Below are 27,963 nucleotides of genomic sequence, written 5' to 3' on the forward strand. Positions count from 1 at the left end.
TGTAATAGGTACTGGCTTATTCGACGACAGATTATAACAAAATATTACTTTTCGTATTCAGAATTGTCCAATTTTAGACTTTAAATATTGATCTTTCAAGTGGTGATCTTCCACAAAGTAGCTGATTTTTTTAAATATTATGAGAGATAAACTAAAAATACACTGGCTGATCAGTAATTACTAAAACTTTTTCAGAGCCTCAAAGAAATTGGGCTTTTATATTAATACATTTCTTCTACATTAGTATTCTTCGTTAGCCAGCACTGGTGATAATAACAGAGCACTGGACCTCAGATTTGGTTCATCGATCTATATTGCAGTAATCTTGCTAAGGTTGCTTGTTCGCTCATACTTGCTATAATGCCTTTCTTACGACCAAACCCGTTTCCGCTCCTTAGTTAGATAAGTGTCCCAGTTCTCTGTATTCTGATTGGCTGAGGCGGGTCTTATAAACCAGCTCAGGCAGCTCAGCCAATCCTCTTTTATTACTGGCCGATTGATTAAAGGGAGGGTGAGGGGAGGAGAAATTCGGTGAAAGAACGCTGGCTCAGCTCTGATTGGCTGTCCCTTTCTCAAAATCCTCCCTCATTTTCAGATTACAGATTTTAGCCATGCAGTTAAAGATAGCTCAAGCTTTCCAGTTCATTTTGTTATAGGTAAAAAATAAATAAAAGTGCTTTGCACTCAGGGGCTCAGTCAACAGCCCAGAAGCCCTTTCCTTGGAAAGAGAGGGATTTCTTCCCCTTCCCGCCGGCCCCGCGATTACCCATGACTAGCTACCACAATAGCGGGGCCGGTTCCGTGGACTTTCCCGAGGTCCTGAAATCGCTTCTGGAATACCATTTACCTTGGACGGGCGCTCTGAAAGGTAGGACCGCCACCCCACGCCTAACTCTTCCCGAGGCTGTAAGAAGGAACGGGTGAATGGCATCTCAATGTCTGTACGGTCGTTTTGAGCGCCTGACAATTCGTAGATTTCCCACGATCGGGGAAACGGCAAGTGACGCCAAAACGTAACAGGCAGTTTAACAGCTATAAAGTCGGGTGGGGGGCGTGGAGTGGGGTAGGAGCTGAAAAAGATGTAAGAAAGTGTCGGGGGGAGACGACCAAGTGCTGGATTGTGGGCCGCTGCTGACCGATTTAAATTCTCCGGCTTATTATGTACTTTGAGAGCAGTACAGAGAGACTCTCTTTTCTATTCTCTTTTCCAGAGAAACGTTATTTAAAAGTGTTATAAAAAATGACTTTCTGGTGAGAGGTTGGCTCTAGAGTTACAAGTTTTGAAACAATCCTTTATGAAAGTTCTCTTTTTATTTTTTATTTTTTTTTATAAAATATTTTTATAGTCTTATATCATACATTTCCTTTCTATGTCAAGCAGTGTGCTCTCTAGGTGTCCAAGGTGTTAACATACAAACGTACAAGCATCATCATCATTAAAATTATAAACACACAAATAATATGTGGTAATATATAAACAAATATGCAATAACATCAATCATATTATAACATATATTATCTTCCAGTATAAAAGTTCTCTTTTTCTGATGAGGGTAAAATTTTGCTTACTTCCTGCATTCCTGAATACTGGGTTAATACTTGTCTGAATGCTTGTCTAAGCTAGTTGTAAATTTAAGGTACTGAATTTGAATAAGAATACTCCATAACAATGTAACAGAAATATTGAAGGAGATTGCTCCTGTCTCCACCTCTTTCAATATGTGGCTAATGACATTGAATGGATATTTTATGCCCCAATGAAAACAGAGGAAATGCCCAAAAGTGATTGTTTAGGGATTCCTTGGCACAGTTTTTTTTTTAAATCACCGATAAGTCTGTTTTATTCCTTGCAGACTTTGTTCCGACTGTTACATGAAACCAAGTATCTGTTTTCTGGTAAAATAGATCTGAAGGAATTTGTCCTGTGGAATCAAAGATTGAAATTGTGAGAACTGTAAATGTTGAGATGTATCTATATAGACTGTTTTAAAATGGCATTTTCAGATTATGATGCCATGGCAACACTCTTTAAGAGTGATCTTCTTATCTCATAAAGAAATAAATGTTCATCTTTACTGGACCTACTGAATATGATGCTTTGGGATCCTGGCCATCCCATTCAAATATATTTTTACATCAAGGCCTCTTAGATAATCATCCCTATGGGAGTAATTAAACTATGAATGCAAGAAAGAAGTTTCTTCTGCACTGGACGTTTTTACTGCTTACTCTGCGGCACTGTGCATTATTGTCCCATGCTGTATAGAATATTTCTACATGTCATATGTATTTAACTATTCTGGTTAAGCTTTAGAGAGCGCTTGGTGTGTAGATAAATTGCTCAGGCGAGAATATCCACAAAAGTCTTGTTCCCGGAGAGTGTCAATATTATTAGATTGACATGTTGGGTTTTCATTTTCCTGCTATTACTGTTACACTTTTGTGAACTACCACACATAACAGGTTTCTGCTTGTTTCTTACAGACAGTGAGATTACCTCTTTCTTTTACTTTGCTTTGATAAAGTCTGCATCACATAAGGTTCATGTGTTTATAAGATATTTTCGATTATTTGTTATATCTTGGATGAATTCCAAATATTTTTATTGGGAATTTGTTCAACTATTTTGATCACAGGGGGAAACAGTGATTATCTTTTTCTTGGATTCAAGGGACACCAAGTGGAAATGTTATTCTGTTTTATATCAATCTGTTGCAATTACCCACACCAAAAGATCCATTTTCTCTTGCAAACTACCTGTGTGTATGTATATGAATTGTTTGCATACAAAAATGAACTACGTTGTTATATCATAAAGTTCGATATGGAAGAGAATAGATGGCAATTGGCAAAATAAAAAGAGATGTCTGGAAAGCTGTAGGAGATGAAAGAAAATTGGGGGTGACAGAAAGATATGAAGAGAAGAAAAATCTGAAATAGAAGCAGGAAGGATTAAAAGAAAATGCATACAAAGGGGAAGGAAAAATTTATGGTGAGGCATGAAAAATAAGAAATAAACCTGAGAAACTGATGATTGAATGAATAAGCTTTTACACTTTTATTTAGGGTTTGGAATTTAACTTTTCATTTGCCTGGGATTAATTTGGCACTGAATTCTTGCTTTCAGTAAAATGAGTAAATGAACGTGATGCTGAAAAAAGGAAAAAAAATATTCTGTGTCAGGCTCACTCTAAGCAATATTCCACAACTGAGTGCCAAAGGATAAAATCTTGTTTCTGGGCATTCCCTGCCTTGTTCTCAAAGACTGGAATTCATGAAATGATATCTAAAGAATTCTTTAACATATGGACATGTTTATGTGATCAGAGCTAAATTGAAAGAATCATATTTAATTATTATTATTTTTTTATTGAAAAAGTTTTATACAAACAAATTTTCCCCCTTTTTACCCCCCCACCATATAATGTAAATCACATACAAATACTGTACCCCCTCCCCTCCCCCGTCTTAAAATAGATTTCTCATTCAAATATTGTACCCCCTCACCTCCCAACAATCATAATATAAGTTTCTCTTAAAGTAACAATAGCCCATTAACCCCAACTTCTAAATTAATTAAACATATATGAATCATAATATAGGTTTCTCTTAAAGTAACAATATCTCATTAATCCCATCTTCTAAATTAATTATGCATATATATTTCCCCACCCTCCACCCTAACCCTCCCCCACCTCCCAATCAAACCCACCCCCCTGACTTCCGCTATACACCACTCTAACAATTCCAAGCATCCCATATATTTTTTACTCTGATCATCTGTCAATCTAAACATTCTTACCTAAAGGCTACATAGTACTTCCTAGTCTGATATTTATTCTGTATGTAATCAATCCATTTTACCCATTCCTGTGTATAATTCTCCTGCTTCTGACCTTTTAAGAAAGCTGAAATTTTTGCCATTTCGGCGAACCCCGCCACTTTCTGAATCCATTGATCAATTGTCGGTAAAAAATCTTTTTTCCAATGTTGCGCAATCAACAACCTAGCTGCTGTAACCATATACAAAACCAATTTTGTTTCCCCTTTAGTAAAATCCTTAGTTATACCCAGTAGAAACATTTGCGGAGTAAATTGTATTCTTTTCTTAAATACATTTTGCATAACCCACCATATTTTTATCCAAAAAGCTTTAACCTTATTGCAAGTCCACCATACATGAAAAATTAATTATTAATTTCCAAACACAATTAATGCAACTGTTTTACATGAACAGTCCTTAAAATCAAACTTGGCAAAGGTTTATTTATGTTACTAAATCTACCCTTGATAAGTGCAGAAACATATTAAGGCATTCCCCAGTCTATTCCCTCTCCAATACATGCAATTATAAGGAGGCCACCACTACCCTAGTTAACCCACTCAACCACTGACTCCTTTTACATTAGAACTTGTCCTAACAGTCAGTTGGAACCTGTAATTTAAGGCCAGTATTGTATGTCCTCCACTTTGTATTCTGAGTCAGTAGAATACAGATCCTCTTCTTCCAGGTTTTACCTCTTCAGGTAATTGAAGAGGGCTATCATACTTCCTCTCCCCAATGTGAGCCTACAATTTGATGTTAAATTGAAATATATGCATTGATTGATGGGTATAAATTTTAAGATAACTTAGAGACAGCAGTCTATTTATATAAATATTTACATATTTAATTTAAAAATAAAAGCAAGAAACACCCTACTTCCTAATACTGTGACTCTGGACCAGAGACAGTTAACATAAATCAGATTATTTAAGACCATCATACAAGATTTCCTAGATAGATTAAGAATCCTTTGGCTCAAATTCAGGTTGTCATTGATGCTCTGTGTGTGTGTGTGTGTGTGTGTGTGTCTGTCTGTCTGTCTGTCTGTCTGTCTGTCTGTCTATCCATCTATCTATCTATCTATCTATCTATCTATCTATCTATCTATCATCTGTCTGTCTGTCTGTCTGTCTGTCTGTCTGTCTGTCTATCAACTCTATCTTCCTTTATTCGTATGTGGTATACTACCACAAAAATATCTTAAAACCTGTCTTTAGTAATAAAACTGTAGAGCCAAAACCTAACATTCATTAAAACAATATAAATTTAAGTTAGCATACAGTATTGCCAAACAGATGGCAGACCTAGAACAGATATTGATCTCCAAAGACTTGTCAGAACAGCTAGGTTTTGACAGCTTTCCATAAGATGACTCAAGTAGAGACTCAGGCCAACTAGATATCTTGGGGAGTGGGTAGGCATTTTAATCCAGTATATCAGGACAATAATGGAGAAAATTGCTTCTCTGGTCCTGTTACCAGCATCTTTCAAATTGAGATTAACCAGGTCATTCTCTCAAGCACAACAAATAGTACCAATAGGGGAGAATTTTTATAGTTTAGGATTGAAATGAGGAAGCCTTGGTACTTTGAGTTGGTTGTTTTCATGCAAATGTTTCATTACCCAAATTAGGTAGCATCAATGCACTGAAATGTCTGTAAGAAAACAACGAAACTGAAAGAGCACCCAGGACTCCTCACTTCAATCTCTCACAATAAATAGTCTGGTTAAAGTAACTTGGGGATGCGATGGCTCAGTGGCTAAGACACTGAATGATCAGAAAGATCGGCAGTTTGGTGATTCGAATCCCTAGTGCCGCATAACGGAGTTAGCTCCCATTACTTGTCCCAGTTTCTGCCAACCTAGCAGTTCAAAAACATGTAAAAATGCAAGTAGAAAAATAGGAATCACCTTTGGTGGGAAGATAACAGCGTTCCATGCACTTCGGCATCTAGTCATGCCAGCCACATGACCACAGAGACGTCTTCGGACAGCGCTGACTCTTTGGCTTTGAAACGGATATGAGCATCACCCCCTAGAGCAGGCATGCGGCTCCCGGCCAAAATAAATGAGGCTCTTTGCCTCTTATCATTATTTAGTATACTGTGGCTCAGATCGCGCGCTCCCTTTCGGAAGCTGGGGAGGTCCTTTGCAGGCAGCTAGAACGGGCCGCCTGCAAAGGACTTCCCCAGGCTTGCTTTGAGGAGCACGGGGCGACTGAGGCTAGTTGTGAAGCCCCAAAGCCCCCACCGCCACCGGAAGAACTGCTGCCACCTCCTCCTCATCCTCCTCTAACAGGCAGCACTGCCGGATTTGCCACCCGGCGCTGCGGCTGAGATGAAGCTGCAAAAGCTCCAGCCGGCATCTCTGCGCGTGGCAGCGGCGCCTCCCCTCCGCTCAGTCAGCGCTGGGTTACCCCTGCCCCCTCCTCCTCCTCTGCCGTGCTTTTGAGGAGCCATGAGGCTGCAGGAGCCAGTAGGAAGGCGGGGGGGAGCAGGGGAAAAAAAGCCTCATGGCTCCTCAAAAGCACGGAGGAGGGGGAGGGGGCAGAGGTAACCCAGCGCTGAGCTCAGGAGCAAATCTGGTGATTCTGTTGGAGGAGGAGGAGGAGGAGGTAGCAGCAGTTATTCTGGTGGCAACTCGTACTCGTCGGCATCTTCAGCAGAAGCCCTGCCCACAATGAAGAAAGCAAAGATGGAGCAGATCCACGCAGATGACGTCGCTGCAACATGACTGGAGGAGGAATTCTGGGAGTTGAAGTCCACAAATCTTAAAGCTGTCAGGTTTGAAGACCCCTGGGGTTTTTTTCCCCTAAAGGGTTAGGGGTGCAAGGGTCTTGTAACTTGACAGCTTTAAGAGTTGCGTGCTTCAAATGCCAGAGTTTCTGAGCCAACATTTTGGTTGCTAAGCAGGAGCGTTGTTAAGTGATACTGATATTATATAACACTTTGAATTAAGCGGGTACCTTGAAGAAACATAACTTTGAGTTTCAAATAATACTGATTTCGTTGTTGTCTTAGGTGACATCTGTGAAAAAAATTCGGGTGCTCAGGCATGAAAATGTGCTGCTCAAACACTATACTTTTCTGCTCACATCGAAAAAAAATTAGAGGGAACATTGCTTCCGGGTCTGTTTTGGCAGGTCACTGCGTGGTGTGGCTCTCTGACTCTCACAGTTTAAAATTTGGGCTCTTTTTGTCGAACTTGTTCGCCACCCCTGCCCTAGAGTCAGGAACGACTAGCACATATGTGCGAGGAAACCTTTACCTTTACCTTAAAGTAACTTGGAGGATATAGGCCTGTGATGGCGAACCTATGGCACACATGCCCAAAGTGGCACAAGAAGCCATGTCGCCTGGCACGCAGGGCCTTGTCTGTTTGTCTTCTGGGTTTCTGGTGCCCATGCACATGTGATAATCAGCTGTCCTTCGCATGCGTGGCAGTGCCAAAAACTGCCCTGTGCATACGCACTGGCCAGCTGATATTCGGGTGCGCATGAGCGCTAGAACCTGGAAGTTTGGCTTTTCCAGAGCGCAGCCCTAACAGGCAAGTGCTTGTGTGATGTTTCCGCACTACCTTTTCAGCCCCTCGGTGCCAAAAAGGTTTGCCATCACTGTTATAGGCTATAAATAAGCTAGGCCTATAACTTCTAGGCATTTTTGTGTGTTAAGACCAGCAGCTCAATTGTGTTTGAATTTCAAAAATTGCTTCATATGCTATTACGAAGCTAGATGCTCCCCATCCTGTAACTGTGCAGAAGTCCCAACTCATAATCTTGTTACCGTATTTTGTATTCATAACTTTATATTTTATAAGGTATGCAGAGGCTGAACATCTTTTTCCAGGCAAGAAGATGCATCCATTAAAAAAACTCCATCTCTTCCATTATAGATTTCATACAATCCTCTCTGCCTCCAGAGATCAGTCTTATATCAGTCAGATTTATTTGAATGTGAATGTGATTAAAATTGGGTGTCATCTGTATAGTAATAATAAGATTTCAGCCAAAATCTCAACAAGGCACATACCTTGATTATCATGTCATTTCTGTGCTGAGGTTATATTAAAAATGTAGAAATCTTATTATGACTAATTATATTATTCTGAGCTCCAAATTTTTTGCTCAGCGATAGTTCCATTTTGTTTACATAGGCTCTAGATAGGTTTAATAAATTATTATTGCTGGAGGTGGGACTGAACATGCAATATCCAGTTGAATTTTTCAAAAATATGGAAACAGCTGGTGTTGGCTTAATGATCAAAGGAATTAGTATAGACTATTTTGTTCTGACTTGACTAGTGTATCCTGGAAAACTAGTCTTTGCCTCTCAGTTTCTTTAAAAGCTTTACTAATCCCTGTTGAATTATTAAAGTAGGGTAGGAGAAGAAGGATATGAATACTTGTGCCAATCAAAATAACCCATGTACTAAAGTAATGGAATGTCATGCTCACTTGTAACCATTAATGTTAAAAATTCCCTTAAACCAAATTTAATTTCTAGTGTTCACACAATTGTTTTGGCAATGATGTTGAAACAGTTTGTAATTACCTTATTTTGGGATGTTTTTTTTCAAGTTCCAGTCTAGTTTTATCATTCCTGGTGATTTGTTCTCCAAGGACTAGCCAGGTTAGCTCAGTTACTTGCTGTGACCTGTCATGTTTAATATTTATTTAAAAGAGCATTTTTGAAGAATCAAATGTTAATATTTCTACAAATTTATCAATCTAGGAAAATCTTTTATCTCTTTCTGCTCCCAAGGAAATTATGTTCATAATGGGCAATAAGGAAGACAACATCAATGAAAGGGTAATTGGTGTGACTGCATGTGTAGACCCCTTTCTTTTGTGTGTCACTATTTTAACTGGGTTTTTTAAAAGGTTCAGCCCCAAGGGTGTACAGCTGCCCAAGACATTTTGCCCTTTGAAGGATAAGACTGTTTTCCCTCCCCCCCATTTGTTAAATCAGTTGGATGGCCAGCAAGAGTATTCTTTTGATGGCATCAAAGGGACAGCATCTTCATTGGGCCTATGGTCAGACCACTGACTGCCCTGTTCTGAATAGCGTACTGCCCACCTCATCCTGCCTAATAATAAGGCTGGCTCTGACATAGAAAGGGAAACACACGGCATGGTCTCCTGTAAGCCAAATTCAGTTGTTGTTGTCTTTATTGACACATCTATTAGGGCTGGGAATGGGTTTTGTCAGCAATACAGTAGAGGGCTGCAACTGCTTTCTTCTGGGATATTATTCAGCCCTGGGGTCCCCCGAAGCCCATCCAAACATTCACCCAACCGACCCTGCTGAGCCTCTGTGTTTTGACAAGGCTGGTCGCACACTGCCATCTGCTGAGACCAATATAGATAAACAAGCTTCAAAAGGACTGGAAAGAGAAAAAAAATGTACAAGTTTAGGAAGACAATTCTGCTAAAACATAGAGATGTGTGTGTGTGTGTGTGTCATTAACAAGAGGAAACACGGCTGAGTACACTTGGTATCACGCACAACACAAACCACCCTGGGGTTGTTCTAGTTAGCCTAAGCTGGTAGGAATATAAAGGCAAGGATTCGATCTACTGTAATGTTCACAGATCAACGTCTCCATTTTGCAAATAGATTTTTACTTGCAACGAGCTCTTGGGACGGGATAAAATGGTTTTATCCAAGTGATGTTTTCTGAATGACTTGAGTTGTGGGTCGGCTGAGAATGTGTTCGTCCAAAGACCAAACGAATATATCACATTTGCGAGCATGACGCTTCCCCAATCACGTTTGGCGGTTTCTCCTCCGCTTCCCGCTTCTTTCTGCGGAGAACTTCGACAGGGGTTGGACTGGATGACCTCCAAGGTCCTCTATTAATCTGTTATCTTGCCACAACCTGCTCGTAGGGATTTTTGAGTGGGCTCCCGTAATTGCCAGCCGGTCACGTCTTTTGACCACCCCAGTGAGGAAATATAGTAGAACCCAACCGGCGGCCCACAGGTTGGAGTAGCCTGCTCAACCGCCGCCTTCCTCTTCCCTTCATCCCGCTCTTTTCCGCGCCTCCCTTCGGCTTTGGAGCGGAGGCCTTCGGAGCCTCCTGATGGTCGCTGAGGTTTGCGAGCCGATCTGCTCCTCGGCTCCGTCCCAGTTCCTTGCAGGCTCAGAAGCTCCGTCTTGCCGCTGTTTCTCCGATGGGTGGCGCACCCGCTGAGGTCATTTGAGGTTTAGCGCTGGAGGCGCTCGCCGCGTTTTAAACGCTGGGAGTCTCGGTGGGGCTACTGACGCCAGCGGAGGGCAAAGGGGCGGTGCCCGCATTCTCGCGAAACGCTCCTCGCTCCGCGGCACGTGCCAGGACTCCGTTCAAGCTTGTCGCGGAGTGGCTGCGCTACCAAGCCAGTCCCGCCTTTCGGCAGGCCCAGCCAATCATCGCACGAGCAACCTAAAGGCAGTCATGAATAATAAGTGTTTGGCGGGCCCTCGGAGGCGCGCCGAGGGAAGTGGCGCATGCGCTCTTGTCAGCTCCGAGGAGGCAACGGTGGATTTAATTATTATTTTTTTCTTTTCCGCGGCGTCCGCTCCGCTGGCGTCGCTTCTCGCCTCCTCCTTCCCTCTGGGTCTCCGGGGGGAGCTCGAGCTCAGCCGGTCGGCCCCCTACGCGTTAATAGCATGTCCAGCCGTGCCGCGCCTCAGGAGGTGGCAGCGGACACCGCGGAAGCCGTGCAGCAAGAACGGGGCCCGACGGGCGCTTTTCCTTTGGTGCTGAAGAAACTGATGGAAAATCCTCCGCGGGACTCACGCCTGGGTGAGGGTGGCGGGAGCGTCTCGGGGGGGTAGACGCGGCCTCCGCAGAGGCGGCTGTGCAGAGGGAATTGCGGCGGCGGCGGCGGCGGCGGCTCGTGCCTCCGCTCGGACGGGCGCGTCGCATCCATTTTGCCGTGTGGCCTGGCGGGCGCTGGGGCTGCTCCTGCTGGTTGCCTCCTCCCCCCCTCTGGGTAGAGCGGAGCGCTTCAATCGCCCGGCACCTGCAGCCCCCGTCGCTTATTGGCGTCCACCTGAGACTGTTTTTTGAAGCTCTGAGCGCGTAAGGCAGGCGGCGAGTCCGAGAATTGTTTTCCTGAAAGTAATCTCCACTTAACGGAGCGGGGATTCCTTGCGATAACCGTGAACAGGACCACCGGCCCCGAAGGGCTGCTAGAAGCACATTAGAGCACTCTGCCTTTGGGGAAGCGGTTGGATTTCAGCTTCCCGATCGGTCTGTTGCACTTATCTATTGCAAAGTATAGGCGCGAAACACCCACACACCTTTAGTCTGGGAGGGGATTTCTTTCTGTTTGATTCTGTAGGGTCATATACCTCTTTCCCTTACCTGTCAGGGGAAGGCTTTGGTGACACTTGCATGCTGTCATTATGTATTTTCTTTTTAAATGCTTTGAATTAGTCGTCTTTTTTTTTTACCAATGGCACAAGAGAAGAAAATAGTAATAGCTAAACTGAGCAGCAAACGTTAGTGGTGATTTAATTGTCAACACTTTGTTCCTCAGCTTGAATAATCAAATCTTTGTTTTAAATATTCATTTATATGAAAGTAGCTCTGATACCCTGTCTTACATTTTTGAAATTCATATTCTTTTGAATTAATTTCTTAACATTTATAGTTTATTTTGCAGTTTACATTGCTTTAATATTAAGAACTAAATTCTGATGCTAATGATGCAGAAACATTAATCTGTTTAATTAAGATATGCAATTTTTTTAAAATTGAGCCAGTCCTATATCTACATAACTAAGAATACAATTAGTTGAACACAAAGGAATAATTTTCAGGAAACAGAAAACTGACCTACGGTATTGATTTGCATCTTTTATGCACCTTTGTATTTTTATGTCTGAAAATTAGTACTTACAAATGAACATTTCATCACACATTCCATGCATTATTATATTATTTGCTTATGAAAGGGCTGTATATTAAATGACCCATTTAATATATTGAAAACCAACTTTATTTTCTGTTGGTTCATCCTCTCAAAGGCGACTGATCAGATTTCTTTAGCAAGTTCAAATTGGCTAACCTCCATGTAGATTGTTTTGGCAGCAGTACAGAGTCTTACTAGTTTTGGGGGGATCAGCCATGGCCAGCTAGGTGTTCCTATCCATAGTATTGATACAGCAAATGGTTCCAGTTCTTGGATCATCATATAAAAATGAATGGTTAAATATAGTTCTGCATAAGACTAATATCATCATTCTGTTTTCTTCTAGATAAAGAGAAGAAGGAAAAACTTGAGGAAGATGAAGCAGCAGCTGCAAGTACAATGGCAGTCTCTGCCTCCCTCATGCCTCCCATTTGGGATAAAACTATTCCTTATGATGGGGAGTCTTTTCATCTGGAATATATGGATCTTGATGAATTCCTGTTGGAAAATGGAATCCCTTCCAGTCCTGCTCATCTAGATCTGAATCAGAATCCCCTCCTGCCTGTGGCTGAACTGGAAGGAAAAGAACCTTCCACTGTTGTTGCCACTCCACCTGCATCATCTTCCACAGTGGTTTTCAATCTATCAGAAACGACCAAAAACTCAGGTGTGTTAAGGGGTTCAAAAGGATGCTGCACAAAAAAAGGTTGCCCAAGTTGCCTACTTGGGTTATTAGTTTAATTGCAATGCAAAAATCAGAAAAGTAATTAAATGGTTAGAATGAGCAATTTGCTTGTCGTGCAAAATTAAACCTGAATTTAGAAATCGGTAGTTCAGTAATACAGAATCTAACAACAAATAATTTCAGAGCAAGTTACAGGGAAGAAAAAACTAATATTTCACTGGTTCATATTATTGATTCTATTAATATTATGTAAACAAGAGATGAAAGTGGTAGCGCTATGTATGCTACTTTTTGCTGGAAATATGTTGTTTTAATTCAAATAAGTGTAGAATATAGAATGAAGAACTATTGTCAAATCTGTCTTGTTTGATTAGTATTAATATATGTTGCCTTATATGCTGCTATATTAAAGGTATTTATCACTGGGTTTCAGACTTAATGGTGAAGAAGGGGAAATATTTTGCCAGTTTCCTCCACTCTTACATGTGATACATTATTAAGGAAGGAAGACTCCATTTACATTTCAGTGGAAATTAAATTATTGAAGTTATATGGAAACAAGCTTAGTAGTTATAATTCACACTATACAATTTTACTTTGCAGCATACATTGAAAATATGTATTTGAACACATGTTTGGAACAATCTAGAAAAATGCTTATGCTAGATCAAAAAGTATTTTTTGGAAAACTAATTTTAAAAATGTTAGAAAATATAAAGAGAAATTGCATAAAAGGCGTATGAATTTACTGATAAAGTGTAGAAATGTTATGGTTGTTTTTGCTCATGTTCTAATGTTTCCCATGTTATCATATATCTGAATTTCTCTATGTGTCAGTTAAATGTCCAAAGGGTATAGTACCAAAATATTTCCTTGCAAGTGAGTAGATAAACAGATTGTGGTTGTCCAGAATTCATTTTGACTTAAAAATTATACTGTGTTGCCTATACTAAACAGTACTCTCACCTCATCGCTTTTGTTTTCTAGACATAAAACTCTTATTGAATTTGCGAATAATTCTGAGTTCTTAATAGTTTCTGCTGACCTCCTTTTCTTGGTCCTTTTTTGTTTCATCTTTATTATTTTTTCACTTTCCTGAAGAATTTCTATTGGAAGACCATTACTTCCCTCTTTCAACCAGAAAAAATGTGTAAGCTCCTAAGGTGTAGGCCAACTGTGTAGGCTCCTAAAATGCAAGATAAACTTTTGGGAATATGTATGAGAATAGTCCCATGCAGATGTTAATTCATAGTTTTAATTCCTGAAATGTTTTTCTATGCTAGATAAGTTATCTCTAATCAGATTTTCACATATTTATTTGAGAGCCATTTAAAGTTGCTTTCCCTCAACATTCTTAGTGGACATAGAGAAAATGAGAATTCTGAAAATTAATACCACTGTCTTCCTTAAAGCAAGGCTAAACACAGGACTTTTCAGTGTTGCATCCTCTTTATGTGAGTGACCTTTCTTCAGTGAAAATGGTATTGTACTACATAATATATTTTTTTGAATAAAGGGCCCTTTTAATGTTTCTGTTTTATCATAGTTATCTTCTTCATGCTGCTCACTATTAAATTTGTCTTCCTTTTTCCAGAGTCCTCTCCAGATGATGAACGGTTGACTCCCAGCCCTGTTGATCCAGATTGTGTTGAGATTGATGTGAATTTCAACCCTGATCCTGCTGATTTAGTGCTGTCCAGTGTGCCTGGAGGAGAGCTCTTTAATCCTAGAAAGCATAAGTTTGCTGATGAGGACTTGAAACCACAGCCTATGATTAAAAAAGCCAAGAAAGTCTTTGTCCCAGACGATCAAAAGGTAACTGTGTTTATTCTGTTGTTGCTTAAATAAGTGATCATATTTCAGAAGTAGTTGAAATCATGTTTGTTGGCTGCTAGGAAAATTTTCAACTATCCTACTGTAGTTTCCCACAATTGAGTCTTTATAATCAGCAGATTATTTGTTCTAAAATTCTGGTGGATTTAGTGTGAGTTTCTTGAGGAATGGCAATTTACCATCTTCTGACTTGTCCCCAGAATGTAATTTAACACATTGCTAGATTTAATGAAGGATACTTTGTTTCTTTGGTTTCAGATTGTTGAAATCCAGAAGGAGGATAGTTTAAAACATTTTCCAAGGCTTCCCCAGTGAAAGATAATTATTATAAACTAGTCAGGCTGAACTTCCCATTGTCCCTTAATCTATCCTTCTGAAGAATTCTTTGCTTTTCTATCCAGGATTTTCTGCTGCAGTTCAGCTTCAAGAAAATAGGGGGAGGGGGAGATGTGTCAAGTCTATTTTGACTCTTAGCACCTACATCAGGGGTGTCAAACTAGATTTCTTCAAGGGCTGGATCAGCATTGTAGTTCTCCTCTGCGGCCTGGGGGGGGGGGGGCAGACAGATGCCTCCTGCAGCACTCTGCTGGCCAAAAACAGGGCACATGGCCTGTTTTTAAACTGTTTTCGGCCAGATTTTCGGCTCAGTTTTGGCTGGTAGAGTGCTGCAGGAGGCCATGGAGGGTGAAAACAAGGTGAGGGGGTACACATGCGACCAATTTTAGCTGCCAGAGGCACCACAGGCCAGTCCCTTCATATTTCCAGGCTGGCCCCATGGGCCAGATTTAAGCACCCCCGCGGGCTGGATCTGGCCTGTGGGCCTTGAGTTTGACATCCCTGACCTTCCAGCAGTTTCCTTTGCAACAATTTTTGCAAGTTTCAGTTGTCTTTTTCCTAGGGCTGAGACAGAGTGTCCCAGAGCCACCTGGCTGGGCTTATGTCTAAGACAGGACAGTCTCCCAGTTTCAGTACTTTTAATTACTATATCACCAACCGCACTCAACGTGTAGTTCTCAATGGAACAGCATCTACATGGAGGGAAGTATGCAGTGGAGTACCCCAAGGCTCTGTTTTAGGCCCAGTACTCTTCAACATCTTCATCAATGATTTGGATGAGGGAATAAATGGGGAACTCATCAAATTTGCAGATGATACCAAGCTGGCAGGAATAGCCAACACTCCAGAAGATAGGCTTAAGATACAGAAGGATCTTGACAAACTTGAACATTGGGCACTATCTAATAAAATGAAATTCAATGGTGAAAAGAGTAAGGTTCTACATTTAGGCAACAAAAATGGAATGCACAGGTACAGTATAGGTGATACCTTGCTCAGTAGTAGTAACTGTGAAAGGGATCTTGGAGTCCTAGTGGACAACCATTTAAATATGAGCCAGCAGTGTGCAGCAGCTGCCAAAAAAGCCAACACAGTTCTAGGCTGCATCAACAGAGGGATAGAATCAAGATCACGTGAAGTGTTAATACCACTTTATAATGCCTTGGTAAGGCCACACTTGGAATACTGCATTCAGTTCTGGTCGCCACGATGTAAAAAAGATGTGGAGACTCTAGAAAGAGTGCAGAGGAGAGCAACAAAGATGATTAGGGGACTGGAGACTAAAACATATGAAGAACGGTTGCAGGAACTGGGTATGTTTAGCTTAAGAGAAAGAAGGACTAGGGGAGACATGATAGCATTGTTCCAATATCTCAGGGGTTGCCACATAGAAGAGGGAGTCAAACTATTCTCCAAGGCACCTGAGGGTAGAACAAGAAGCAATGGGTGGAAACTAATCAAGGAGAGAAGCAACTTAGAACTGAGGAAAAATTTCCTGACAGTGAGAACAATTAATCAGTGGAACAGCTTGCCTCCAGAAGTTGTGAATGCCCCAACACTGGAAGTCTTTAAGAAGATGTTGGATAGCTATTTGTCTGAAACGGTATAGGGTTTCCTGCCTAGGCAGGGGGTTGGACTAGAAGACCTCCAAGGTCCCTTCCAACTCTGCTATTGTATTGTATTGTATTGTAAGCTGATTCTCGACTGAAGATTACCTCCTTGAATACGTTTATGGGTTTCAGTGAATGTTTTTTATGGAGAAGATGGAAAAAAATCATGAAGGTTTGCTTAGAAATTCATAGAATCCATCTTGTTCCTTTTGCTTTTCTTCTTTCCTCTCTATTCTAAGGAAAGGTTACCAGTTTATTAAACAAATCAGTATGAAAGCCAACCTCTTTGAGGAAGTGAGTGTTCCTTTCCCAATTTAAGGACAGTATTCAATTTGTTATGTCTAAGCTTTGCCAGCAACTAGATATTAATCAGAAATTAATTTCACCTTCTTAAAGATCCTTGATAGAATTACAAGGGAAGAGCTAGTTTGGTGTTGTGGTTACGGTGCTGGCTTGGAAACCAGAAGATGTAAGTTCTATTCCCATCTTAGCAATGAGATGGGTGACTTTGGGCCAGTCGCTCTTTCTCAGCCCAATCCACCTCACTGGGTTGTTGTTGTGAGAAAAACAGGAGGAAGGCACATTGTATCTGTTCGCTGCATTGAGTTACTTATAAAGTAATAAAGGTTGGATATAATCAGACACAATCTGATTTTTATCAATTCAATTAAGTTGATTTATAAATTGATTTTGAGAGCACTGTGATGCCATACCAGAATTAGGGATTTCTCATGTAGATGAACAAAAGTTGCCATTAGGTAAAAGATAGTCAGAAAATTTAAAAATTTAATTTAAAAATTGGTGTGGTATTTTGCCTGACTAGTTCTGGTCAACCACAGTATTTTTAGTTCAGTTCCTATACCCATTTTTTTCAAATCTGTTATATCATAATATTCTGGACCACATTTCTGAGGAATCTTCACATGTAGCCCTCTGCACTTCATTGTAGTAGCCTAATCTGAAGGTTACTCAAGCTTGGATACAATAACTGTGGGCAGTAGCTTGCAAACACGTCCAGTCATATTTGGTCATTAGAAAAACTAGGTAATAGATGAAGAATCAATATCTGCTAAATACAAAACTGTCAATCTGATTATTTCCACATAGGATGAAAAATATTGGACACGGCGGAAGAAAAATAACGTGGCAGCCAAACGATCTCGGGATGCTCGGCGCCTAAAAGAGAATCAAATCACAATCCGAGCTGCTTTTCTGGAGAAGGAGAACACAGCCTTGAGGACCGAAGTTGCAGAACTACGGAAGGAAGTGGGAAAATGCAAGAATATTGTCTCTAAATATGAGAGCAGATATGGATCCTTGTAAGCAAACTCTTTCCCTTACTGTATTTAGTCCTATGAATTTTTTAGTTTTCTTTTTTCTTTCTTTCTTTTCTTTTCTTTTTAATTTTATTGTTTTAATTAAACAAAAAACACACACAAAAACATTCTTCATTACATCTTCCAGAAAGCATGTCGATTGGTTACAAATAAATTTTGTGCGTTACTACAATCATTCTTTATATTTCATTCATATTGAATTGTACATTTTAAATCAAAAATCTTTATACCATCAATATACCATCATTCTCCTTTAACTATATTTGTTTAAATGTGCTTTTGTCTAGAATCAGTTATATTTATATCATAATAAATCTAGATAGTTTTCTATAAAGACTATAAAGCACTTTTGTTATCACTTAAGCAAGTCCACACCAAGTTGCTAACACAACTTGATCAGATTTGATTTTTGTGTTGCAGTATGTCACTTTTTAATATTTTTATACAACACATTTACAGAGCTTGACATTTGTAATAAAACAAGTATAATTTGATGAATCAAGCTTGTTTGGGTTTGCTAAACTGATTCTGGTATTGGAAAGAAAATACTTAATACAAAAGTTATTTTATTTTACTTTATAACATATCATATAATGTGGAATAAATGATGCATTAGAATTGTTCCCTTATTCATTAACAAAAGAAGCATAAACAATCTGAAATACTTAATACAATTTCTAATACTACGTTGAGGAAAGTATATATTTCAGGCCCAAGTTATTTAATTTTAATCTCTATAGGAACAAAAATATGTATGCTTTCACATAAACCATGCTATTGAGGTGTTATTTGAGATATTATAAGTATCTTTGGAAGTTGGAAAACCTGGATGTTTATCTCAACTCACAATAATAATTACCTCCAACTCATTTGTGCTAGTTTTTTAAACTAACATAAATGTTGAATGTATGATTCCAAGGCTCTTGAATGCCAGATACATTTGATATAGCAAAATACATTTTTGAAAGAGTTCACTTTTGTTACTTTAATTAAAAGTTTAAAAAAGGAAACGATTTCTAAACTATGCTGTAAAAGTAGCATGAGTATAGAGATTGTTGTAAAGCAATTCTTTACAAAAGGCTTATTGTTCAATAAAAGAAAAGGTTCCACCTTCTTGCATAGTTTGATTGTAATCCCTTTTTGTAACCTTCAGACAAACAAAGTCAATGTGGAAACCAGATTCACTTAACAACCAAGTTATTACTTTAACAACAGTGATTCACTTAACAACTGTGGAAAGAAAAGTCAAAAATGGAGCAAAACTCACTTAACAAATTTCTCACTTAGCAATATAAATTTTGGGCTCAATTGAGGTTGCAAGTTGAGGACTACCTATATAGCAGATGTCGATATAATTGCATCTATTAAAAAACAACCCCTTATTTTAGTTTTTCTTTATAAAACAGGGTGAAGGAGAGAAGGAATTAAATATTTGAACTGGATTGTAGACATAATGAAAGATAATGTTTGAGTTACTACCTTTATTTTGGATAAACAAAGGTCTTATAATAGTTATTTTCTGCTGTACGCATTATTTTTCAATCTGTCTTTTTCATAGAAAAATCTACAACAAATAGCTAGTGTCAGATGGGGATCAACAATTATTTTTAACCTTTGATATTGTTCCTCAATAGAAATGAAAAGTGTTCTGATTTTATGCGATTATGAGAACTTTGTTAGAATTGTTCTTTTTTATTATTATCTTTTTCTTGGTGTAGTTGGCTGCACTTCATTATTAGTTTAAAATTCCTTCAATAAATGAAAAGATACTTTAAAATAATAGATGATATTACTGGAAATGCAATGTAATAAAGTACTGTCTTATAAATAGTCATATTCTTGCTTTGCTTTGTTTAAAGTGACTTATCCGATTCCGAATGAGGCATCTTTAAAGACTCTTAAAATCACAAAGAGACTAAAAACTACACATGAAACCACCTGCCATCAAAGTGAACAGTGAGACACATGAGGTATTCTACACAAACCATCTGATTTGATGACTCTGCTTCTCTGCAAGTATCTCCTAGAATCACCTAAGGGCTGAGCATGATGAAAAGACCAAGGTCTCTAGTTCTACACTTCCCTTTGTACTGCTCTTTTCCTTGTTGTGGCAATTTGCAGTACATTGTTTATTTCTTTTCAACCATTTGTGGTGCTTGTGATTCGGAATATAGCCTGAGCAAGCCGTAGCTTTGCAAGGTAACTCTTAGGAGGAAAAAACATGTTTTAATCGAAAATCACTTCACTAAATAAAAAAGTTAAACATTCTGTTTTATTCTAGAAAAGGGGTATTGATATTGCCTCCAATCATTATTAAGTAATAATATTATTGAAACAGAAAATATAATAAATGGACAGAATATATCCAATATCAATATCCAATTCAATATCCAATCAGTGGGAAAAAAACAAGCACCTTAAGATGCACTGCATATTATCAAATGTTGGCAGCTGTTTTTGTCATTCATAATCGTTGATACTAGGTCTTCTTTCACTCATGAGGGCCACAATGATCTGAAACTGCCCTGCCCCTGTGTCCTGTCAGTCTGTGGACTTTGAGAAACTGAATGGATTAACTATTACTCCTGTGGTGGAGCAAGATGAAATCCTGCAATAACCATTTGTAGTGTTTCTTTGCGTGGTGGTGGTGGGGAGGGGAAACAGTTAACTTTCCATTGTTGGATCTCATGCTGTGGAAATTCTTCCCTACGGCCACCAATCTCCAGTTTTTTCAGGGGCAGTATTACTGTTCCCACTGATTGATATGGGTTGTGGGCTGTCTGCCATTTTTGTGCCCTTCCACTAGTCATCCTGAGGAATGCAGGTCTAATTCATGGTGGTCAAAGCAGAGTTTTCAGGACTGCTACTCAGAGTAGGAGAGATGAGATAGATTTGTGCAAGCATCCCAAGATTTCTAAGTTAGCATTTTTCCTTTCTGACATCTGACAATACTCTGGTGAGATTACTGTGCTGATGAGCTGATGCATTTTCACAGTATGCTCTTTGTAATAAACAGTGTAGTTTGTCCTTGTTTTTCTAAACATACTTTTAACTGTAGTATTTAATAAAAAAACAAGTATTAAAATTAATAAAGGGCAGATTTAAAAAGATGTAAGATGCAATAATTTTAGTCCACATTTTCTCTATTTTACATGGAGAGAGAGATGAGAACTCAATTTCTTTATTCAGTGAATCACTTAGTTTGTATTAGCCCATCAAAGGAGGGGTAGTTTTTTGGATTTCTGAATTGCAAATAATAATAATGATGATGGAATTATTTGTCATCTTTCTTTACATTTCCTAAAGAATTTGTGAACTTTCATAAAAATTTCATTTAGAACTATAATACTATCATGCAGAATAATGAAATATAATTCTGACACATGCCTGCCAAGTTGCAGAAATAGTTGATAAACCACATAGCAAAGGTTGAATGGTGATATGGGAATTACAACTCTGTGGAAATTAGAGTTGTAATCTACATTAAATTGTAGTGTATCAAAATAATACATATTTGGATTTATTTATTAATGATGAACACTCAGTTAAAGTTATTTTAAAAGCATATAAAAGATGAACATTGCTGTTTCCGGTATAGTCCTAAAGGTAAAGTAAAAGCTTACTCAGATCGAGCCCACCTCCTGGCAATTTCATGAACATATCCAGTTTTCATTTTAGCAATACAGACTATTTTTCCACAGGGTAGCTTATAGACTTGGTATTTCTTGGTAATTTCCAGTCCTAGCAAGAACCTAGCAAGATCTTGTTTAGCTTTCCAGGTCAACCAAGGTAGGCCAAAACTTGTCTTTCCTAAAATGCAGATTTTATTGTTTCTAATTAGTAAGCAAATAAAGATGCTGTTTCAAATTCTATGAATGGGGACTGTAAAAATCTGAGAAAATTGGTATAAATTAGAACAAAATAATCATAATATCAATCATCTCATGCTTTTCTAAAGACTGTGCTGCAAATTCTTATAGCTTGCATTTGGTGCCAGATTTCTAATAACTAGGATACAAATGCAGCTTATAATAATCTATGTGTCAGATGTTCATTAAATTCTCTTGCTATAGTTTGTGAAGATTTTATGAATGAACAACATAGTACAATCTAGCAAAGATTGTAGGAATATGTCAAATAATATTGTATATATTTATGTAACTAAAAATCTTCAGTAGCAAAAATACTACTAATTATTTATGGCCTGCACATATAGGCCTTCAGTAGTGTAGCATACTATGTTTGAATATCATGCTATAAAAATATATATACAGCAGAAAAATTGCAGTATTTGACTTGCATTTTAGTTGCTTGGAAGTCTTACAATCATTTTATATTGAACTACAAAACTATGTGAAATTATATAACAATTTCTGGATTTTGTTAGAAATAACTGTCCCAATTAAAAACAAATTTTAGAAAATTAAGAGAAACTAAATTAAGAGAAAATGTATAGATCATAAGCACAAATAGGTCTACCATCTTTTGTAACTTCATCTTGGTTATTCCATTGTGGCATAAAAATATATATACTTAGTATTATGTATCCAAATAAGTAATGGAAAATGAAGGCAGTATAGTAGATGTGAAAATTCTTCTTTATAAACTGGTATGATCTGCAGTCGACAATAGGAAAAATTTGTAAGCAACAATGAGTTTTGTATGGGTATTCAGGTTTTATTTACCTACCACTGAATAGCCGCATGTTATGAAATGTAGTCCTGTGGTGAAAAATTCATGAAATAATACAGGAATCTAAGTGATTTTGAGGACAAAATTGCAAAACATTTCTTAAAGAAATTTGAATTCACAAAATAGAGAGAAAAGTCTACTAGTATTGTTTTACTTGTTTGGTAGGAAATGTGTGTTTTTAGAGTTTACCATGCCTGCCATGCATTATCTTTTTTCCTCAGTTTCCTTAAGATTTCAAATGAAAGACCGTGAGAAGAAAAACATTTTAAAAATATTTGAAACAATGTATGTCATAGGGATCTTTCTATACGAAACATTGCCATTACAGATATTTTCTTTTGCACTCTACTAAATACCAGCTACCAAATATTTGAGTTTTTTGACAAAAGGGGTAATAGTGATACTGGGAGTTTTAGCCATCTCATTTAGTCAGTTTAGTCATTGGTTTCCCTTTGCTTTTTAACCATTTTGTCTATATTTATCATTTCAATAACAACCAGATACATAATACCATAGTAATTTGATACCATAAAGCAATAACTCATAACAGTGGAGAATAACATATCCCTTTTTATTCAACTGTATCCACCTACCTGTTCTAACATTTTTTAAAAAATTATAAACTAATATTGTTAAATAATTGATTTGAGTAGGCATAGCATAGTATTTTTTTAATTGGATATTTATGTGAACCTACATTGGTTTGTTTTAAAGGAGTTTTTGCAGTTCTCTGTGATCTCTGTACAGATTTTGTTTGAAATTTTGATAGAGTCTCAGTTTGGTATAATTCATTCAAGAAATAGTTGATGAGAGAGTTGTCTTATATTGTGAATTCTGAAGCTTCTTGAAGCTTTGATATTTAATCTATGTTATCTTTGTTGCCATTTTGTATGATTGCAAAAAATTCAGCGAAATCTCTAGCTTTTTAAAAGTACAGTATATATTTATTGGCATTTTTCTATGTCCTTTTTGAGCTATATTGTATTGTGCTGCCTGTAATAATCAGGTATTTTCGATATATATAGAAAGTGGAAGCGAATAAGCAGGAAAACCTGCAAATATATTATTAAAATGTTAGAAAAATATTCTTTGAATAACCAAAAGTAGCTGATGCTGCACTCTAATATTCTTGCTTTGGGTATTTTGTTTGCTTGTTTTTGATTTAAAAAAATATCCAAATATTCGCTAATCAAATCAGCTAATTTGCATTTCAACAGTTCTTTTTTTCAATACACAAGTGAAATGCATTTACATCCAACTCCTTTACAGCTTTTATTACAGCACAGGTTGTCTTTGATTTATGACCACTCATTTAGCAATTATATAAAATTGCAATGGTGCTGAAAAAAATGACTTATGACTGGTCCCTGAACTTAACAATTGTCCCCTTGGTCATGTGATTGCAATCTAGAGCGCTTGGTAACTGGCTCACACTTTCAACATTTACGGCATCCCATAGTCATGTGATCACCACTTGCATCCTTCTCAGCCTACTTCCGATAAGGAAAGTCAAGGGGGAAACCAGCAGGAAAGATCACAAGTCATAGTCAGCTGTTGTCTTGCTTAACAACCACAGCAAAAATGTTTGTAAAATCAGGTGCAGTCACTTGATGCCTCACTTAATGAGTGTATCACTTAATGATGAATTTTCTGTTCCCTATTCTAGTCGTAAGTCTGAAGACAAGTTATACAAACAGTTTGCCTAAAGCAGAAAGTAGTAGGGAGATACAAAATTACTTCTTAGCTGTGCATCCACAACTATCAACCAAACATTTATCAAATGTTTGATTATTGGCAAAGCAACAGTAAAACAGAGCTTGTGGCATTCCCCATACAGGTAATCCTTGACTTACGACCACAATTGAAATCTTGGTCATTGAATGCAGCTGTCATTAAGCATGACAGCTTTGCTGAATGACTGAGATGCTAGCATTCCCAGTTGCAGTTATTAATCAGTCCCAGGTAAGGAATGTGGGATGCCTCAGGGGAGTGAGGAAGCCCTGGGAGGCCCAGGCAAGCTATGAGTTTGGGGTATGTTGCAATGTGACACTGAGTGGCAGCCATCCATGAAAACCTCACTACTCACCTGGCCCACAAGCCCAGGCAAAGCTGCTGAGATTTGGGAAGCCATATTGCCAGTGATGGGATTCAAATAATTCAACAACCGGTTCTCTCCCCTAATGATTTCTTCCAACAACCAGTTCACCAAACTGCTCAGAAAGTTAACACCGGTTCTCCCAAAGTAGTGCGAACTGGCTGAATCCCACCACTGCTTATTGCCCATATAGACCACCAGGGCATTCAAAGCGCCCCACTTACCTTTGACATTTTTCTCCAGCTGCTGACAGGTATGCCCACCTTATGTGACATGCAGGCTTCTCACAGAGGCTGCCTTGTGTTTTTTTCCAAGCTAGCACTATTCTCGCGATCCTTTGGAAGCCCTCCTCCAAAGTTTTCTGGACTGGAGCTGAAAATCCTCTCTGTGCTAAAATCCAGGTAAGGTTTTCAACCCCAGAGCAGAGAGGCTTCTAAATTCTCATCTCAGAAGCTCTTTGGAGTTGGCATTGCACAGGGAAAAAAGAAAAGAAAAGCTGAAAGCACTTTTTCCCAGCAAAAGGTCAGCTCCAGTCACATCTAGGAGCACTTGGGGTTTGCTTTGCACTGAGAAAAAGAAAACAAACAACACCTTTTTTTCCTTACAGCTCAAAGTCGCAAAAAACTCTGAGCAGGATTGGGGTTGGCTTTGAGCTGCAGACAAAGAAAAAGGTGCTTTCAGCTTCACTTTCTTTTTTGCACCACAAAATCAGCCCCATATGGCCCAGCAGTGAGGGCCAGGCATGCCTCATGAGCAGTGGGAGCAAGAAGATGGTGTGAAGGTCAGCCGAGGCAGCGAAACAGAGGGCAGCAGTGGGCCTAAAAGGCATAGATGGGAGAAGAGCTTGCTGGCAGTTACAGCACCTCTGCAGCCGTAACTGTGGCTGGACTGCAAAAGACCCAAACTTTGATCTCATGACCAAGGAGGCACTTTGATGGTTATAACTTCAGGCATGGGTCATATTTCCCCTTCATTCAGCACCATTGTAATTTTAAATGGTTGCTGAAGAAATGCTCTTATTTGCAGATAATTGAGAACTACCTGTAGAATCTAAAAATATCAAATATGATGATGCCAAATGCAGTTAAGAGATTGCGGAAATTAATAAAATTTCAGGTAATTTTAATGGGATAGACACTCACGGTCTAACCGACTTTGTAATGCATGGACATCCTTCATATTTCTTCTGCCTCCTTTGCAATATAAATGCGCCATAAAAATTCTAAGTTTGTCTGTCGTGATAGATGAAACAAATAAGAAACAATGGCTAACAAACAAAAATGAGAACGTAGATATATTAACATGCTATAGCCATTCTTAGGAATCACAATTTTATTAGTTTGGATTCATTTACAGCTTTCGATGTGAAAGTTTCAAAAATTGATCATATTTCTTGTGAACATGTAGAATCCAATTACAAAAAAGGACATGCTATTTCCTTCCATGTTTGGCCCATTAGGTACATCTTTCTTGCTATGGGGTTTTATTAATTATGAATCTTATCTAAATTCATAAATAAGACAAATAAAGCTGGAATAAAGGTAGCTTTATTTTATTTTTTTATTTTATTTTGGCTGAACTGGACTCATTTACTTATGTTTTGAAACTTTAATTGAAAAAAATGCTTAGTAGATTTCAAAATAGCAAAAAATGAATGTTATATTAGAGTCGGAACTATGGTGGTTAATTAACATTATTGGAATATTGCATTTGTATTACAAATATGTAAATACACTTTAATATTAAATCTCAGTCCTTATGCAGTAATAGGTGCTTCCATTACAATCTCTGCAAACTTGTTTAATAAGTTTTAATGTAGCATGGCTTAAGGTGATTTTTTACACATTAAATATAAAAACAAAACTAAATGTTGAGTTTTGGATTGTAACACTCTCTATTTAAAAACGTTTAATTAAGTCTCCAAGGTTAAGAATTGTGACAAAAGTTACTTCTTTGATTACTGAATTTATTTATAGTAATACAGTACTTAAAGCAAACTCAATTGAGAACATAGGGTTAAGTGGCAGTTTTCTCACATATTAAATCTCAGTAAAAGTAAATTGTGATTTCAAAAACAAAGGACCTCTGCATTTGCCTTAATTTGCACCTTTCATCAATATATAGCAAATTACCATTTATTAATTAGGAATTAAATTCCTAACCTTTTAACTATAAGAAATTGGGCTTATGCCTTGCATTTTGTGCACTTATATTCCTGCTCTAATCATATTTTAATAAATGAAAATTTTGCCTGATTTTTCATGGCAGTATAGTGTTTCAAAATGCTTTACCGGCTAATTGACTATTTTGAAAACGGGCAGAAAATATTATAGATTTGAAAACTCAATTTGTCCTATATTAGTATTTTGTACTGGAAACAGTTGCATGCAACTGGTTTGAAAGAACAATAGAAAATCAATTTAGTGGAGTTATTTAGAAGTTTTTAAGGAAACTTCAAAATATCACAATGTTGCAAGTAATCAGCTATCTTTAATGTACTAATAACATTAAATGTATGTATTGTGGATGCAGGATGTTTTTTTTTATTCATTCAGTTAAATTCTTCCTATTTTCTAATAGAATAAACATTTTTAGTCCCGTGTATCATTAGGGAGAAATTAGACAAACTATAAAAAAAGAATAATTTTTATATTAAAAGTGTGTACTTGTGTTGCTGTATACTTTCAACATCTGAATTTCTCTTTCATATGTCTAGTTTGTAGTGAGTGAAGAGCAATTTCTGTACATATATATATATTTATATTTTTACATGCATATGTAAACATTGAATTCTGAATAAAAGCACCACAACAAGATTATTATCATTAAAAAGCTGAGTTAAATTATATCTTGCTATATTTGTTATTTCTGCAAATACTCTAATCCTATTTTTCTAAATAAAATATGCAAATGCTTAATGAATGGCAAGTGAAAAAAAATTAAAGCACAGGTAGGCAGTCTGATACCATTCAGGTAATATAATTCTCATAAATCATAACACTATTACATAGAGATTTGGATTATGGAAATGTTTAATTATGTACAAAATACATATTGCCTACCTCTGATTTAAACTGTTCTAGAAAGGAAATAACATTTCAGTGATCAAATTATATATGGTATCCATTTTTATTTTAAAGGATGCAATTAAGACTATGAACTCTCTGAGTGTGAAATAGGGCTGGATCTTCTGAATATATTAAAGTCTCTGTTAAAGTGATTTTTGTAATGTTTTTGTTTAAAATATAACATTTTGATTGTATTGAATTATGTTAGTATATTTTTCCTTCTCAAAAAAATAAATAAAAGTATATTCTACTAAATTTAAATATTGTGACTACCAATATATTGTATGCCTAATCGGAACATAATTGTTTGATCTGTTACTAGACTGTCAAGTAGGATATGATACAAAGATTTTATTCATTTTGCCTTTACATTTATATAGCATGAGTACACAAGAAATACAAAACACAATAACTGCTACTCCCAGGAATGAAAAAAAAATCCACTAGTCTCCTTGAAACACGTGGGCAACACAAATGCTCCAGTTTACGCCCCTCTCTCAAGTGGTGCACTGTTAATTAAGAATACTGAAGCAATTTACAACGGATATTTCATATTTGAATCGTCTTTTAAAACAATGTAGAAA

At 37.7% G+C, this 27,963-nt stretch overlaps 1 protein-coding gene across 3 annotated transcripts; it reads left to right on the plus strand.

Annotated features, from left to right (window-relative positions):
* Window positions 1-604: 604 nt before the first annotated feature.
* On the plus strand, window positions 605-27,640 carry TEF (TEF transcription factor, PAR bZIP family member; the record flags this gene model as incomplete). 3 transcript variants are annotated; one of them, XM_081956666.1, is made up of 5 exons in its annotated part: window positions 605-868; window positions 12,070-12,390; window positions 14,003-14,223; window positions 17,295-17,506; window positions 19,384-27,640. In XM_081956666.1, the coding sequence occupies exons 1-5, from the start codon at window positions 769-771 to the stop codon at window positions 19,403-19,405; spliced, it is 876 nt and encodes a 291-aa protein (XP_081812792.1). In that variant the 5' UTR covers window positions 605-768. The 3 variants fall into 3 exon arrangements, with proteins under 3 accessions (XP_081812792.1, XP_081812791.1, XP_081812790.1); XM_081956664.1 differs by lacking the exon at window positions 605-868 and adding an exon at window positions 10,244-10,609; XM_081956665.1 differs by lacking the exons at window positions 605-868; window positions 19,384-27,640 and adding an exon at window positions 10,238-10,609 and having other exon boundaries at window positions 17,295-17,510.
* Window positions 27,641-27,963: the final 323 nt, after the last annotated feature.

The sequence above is a fragment of the Natrix helvetica genome, assembly GCF_964273705.1.
Source record: "Natrix helvetica genome assembly, chromosome: 6".
Lineage (NCBI taxonomy): Eukaryota > Metazoa > Chordata > Lepidosauria > Squamata > Natricidae > Natrix > Natrix helvetica.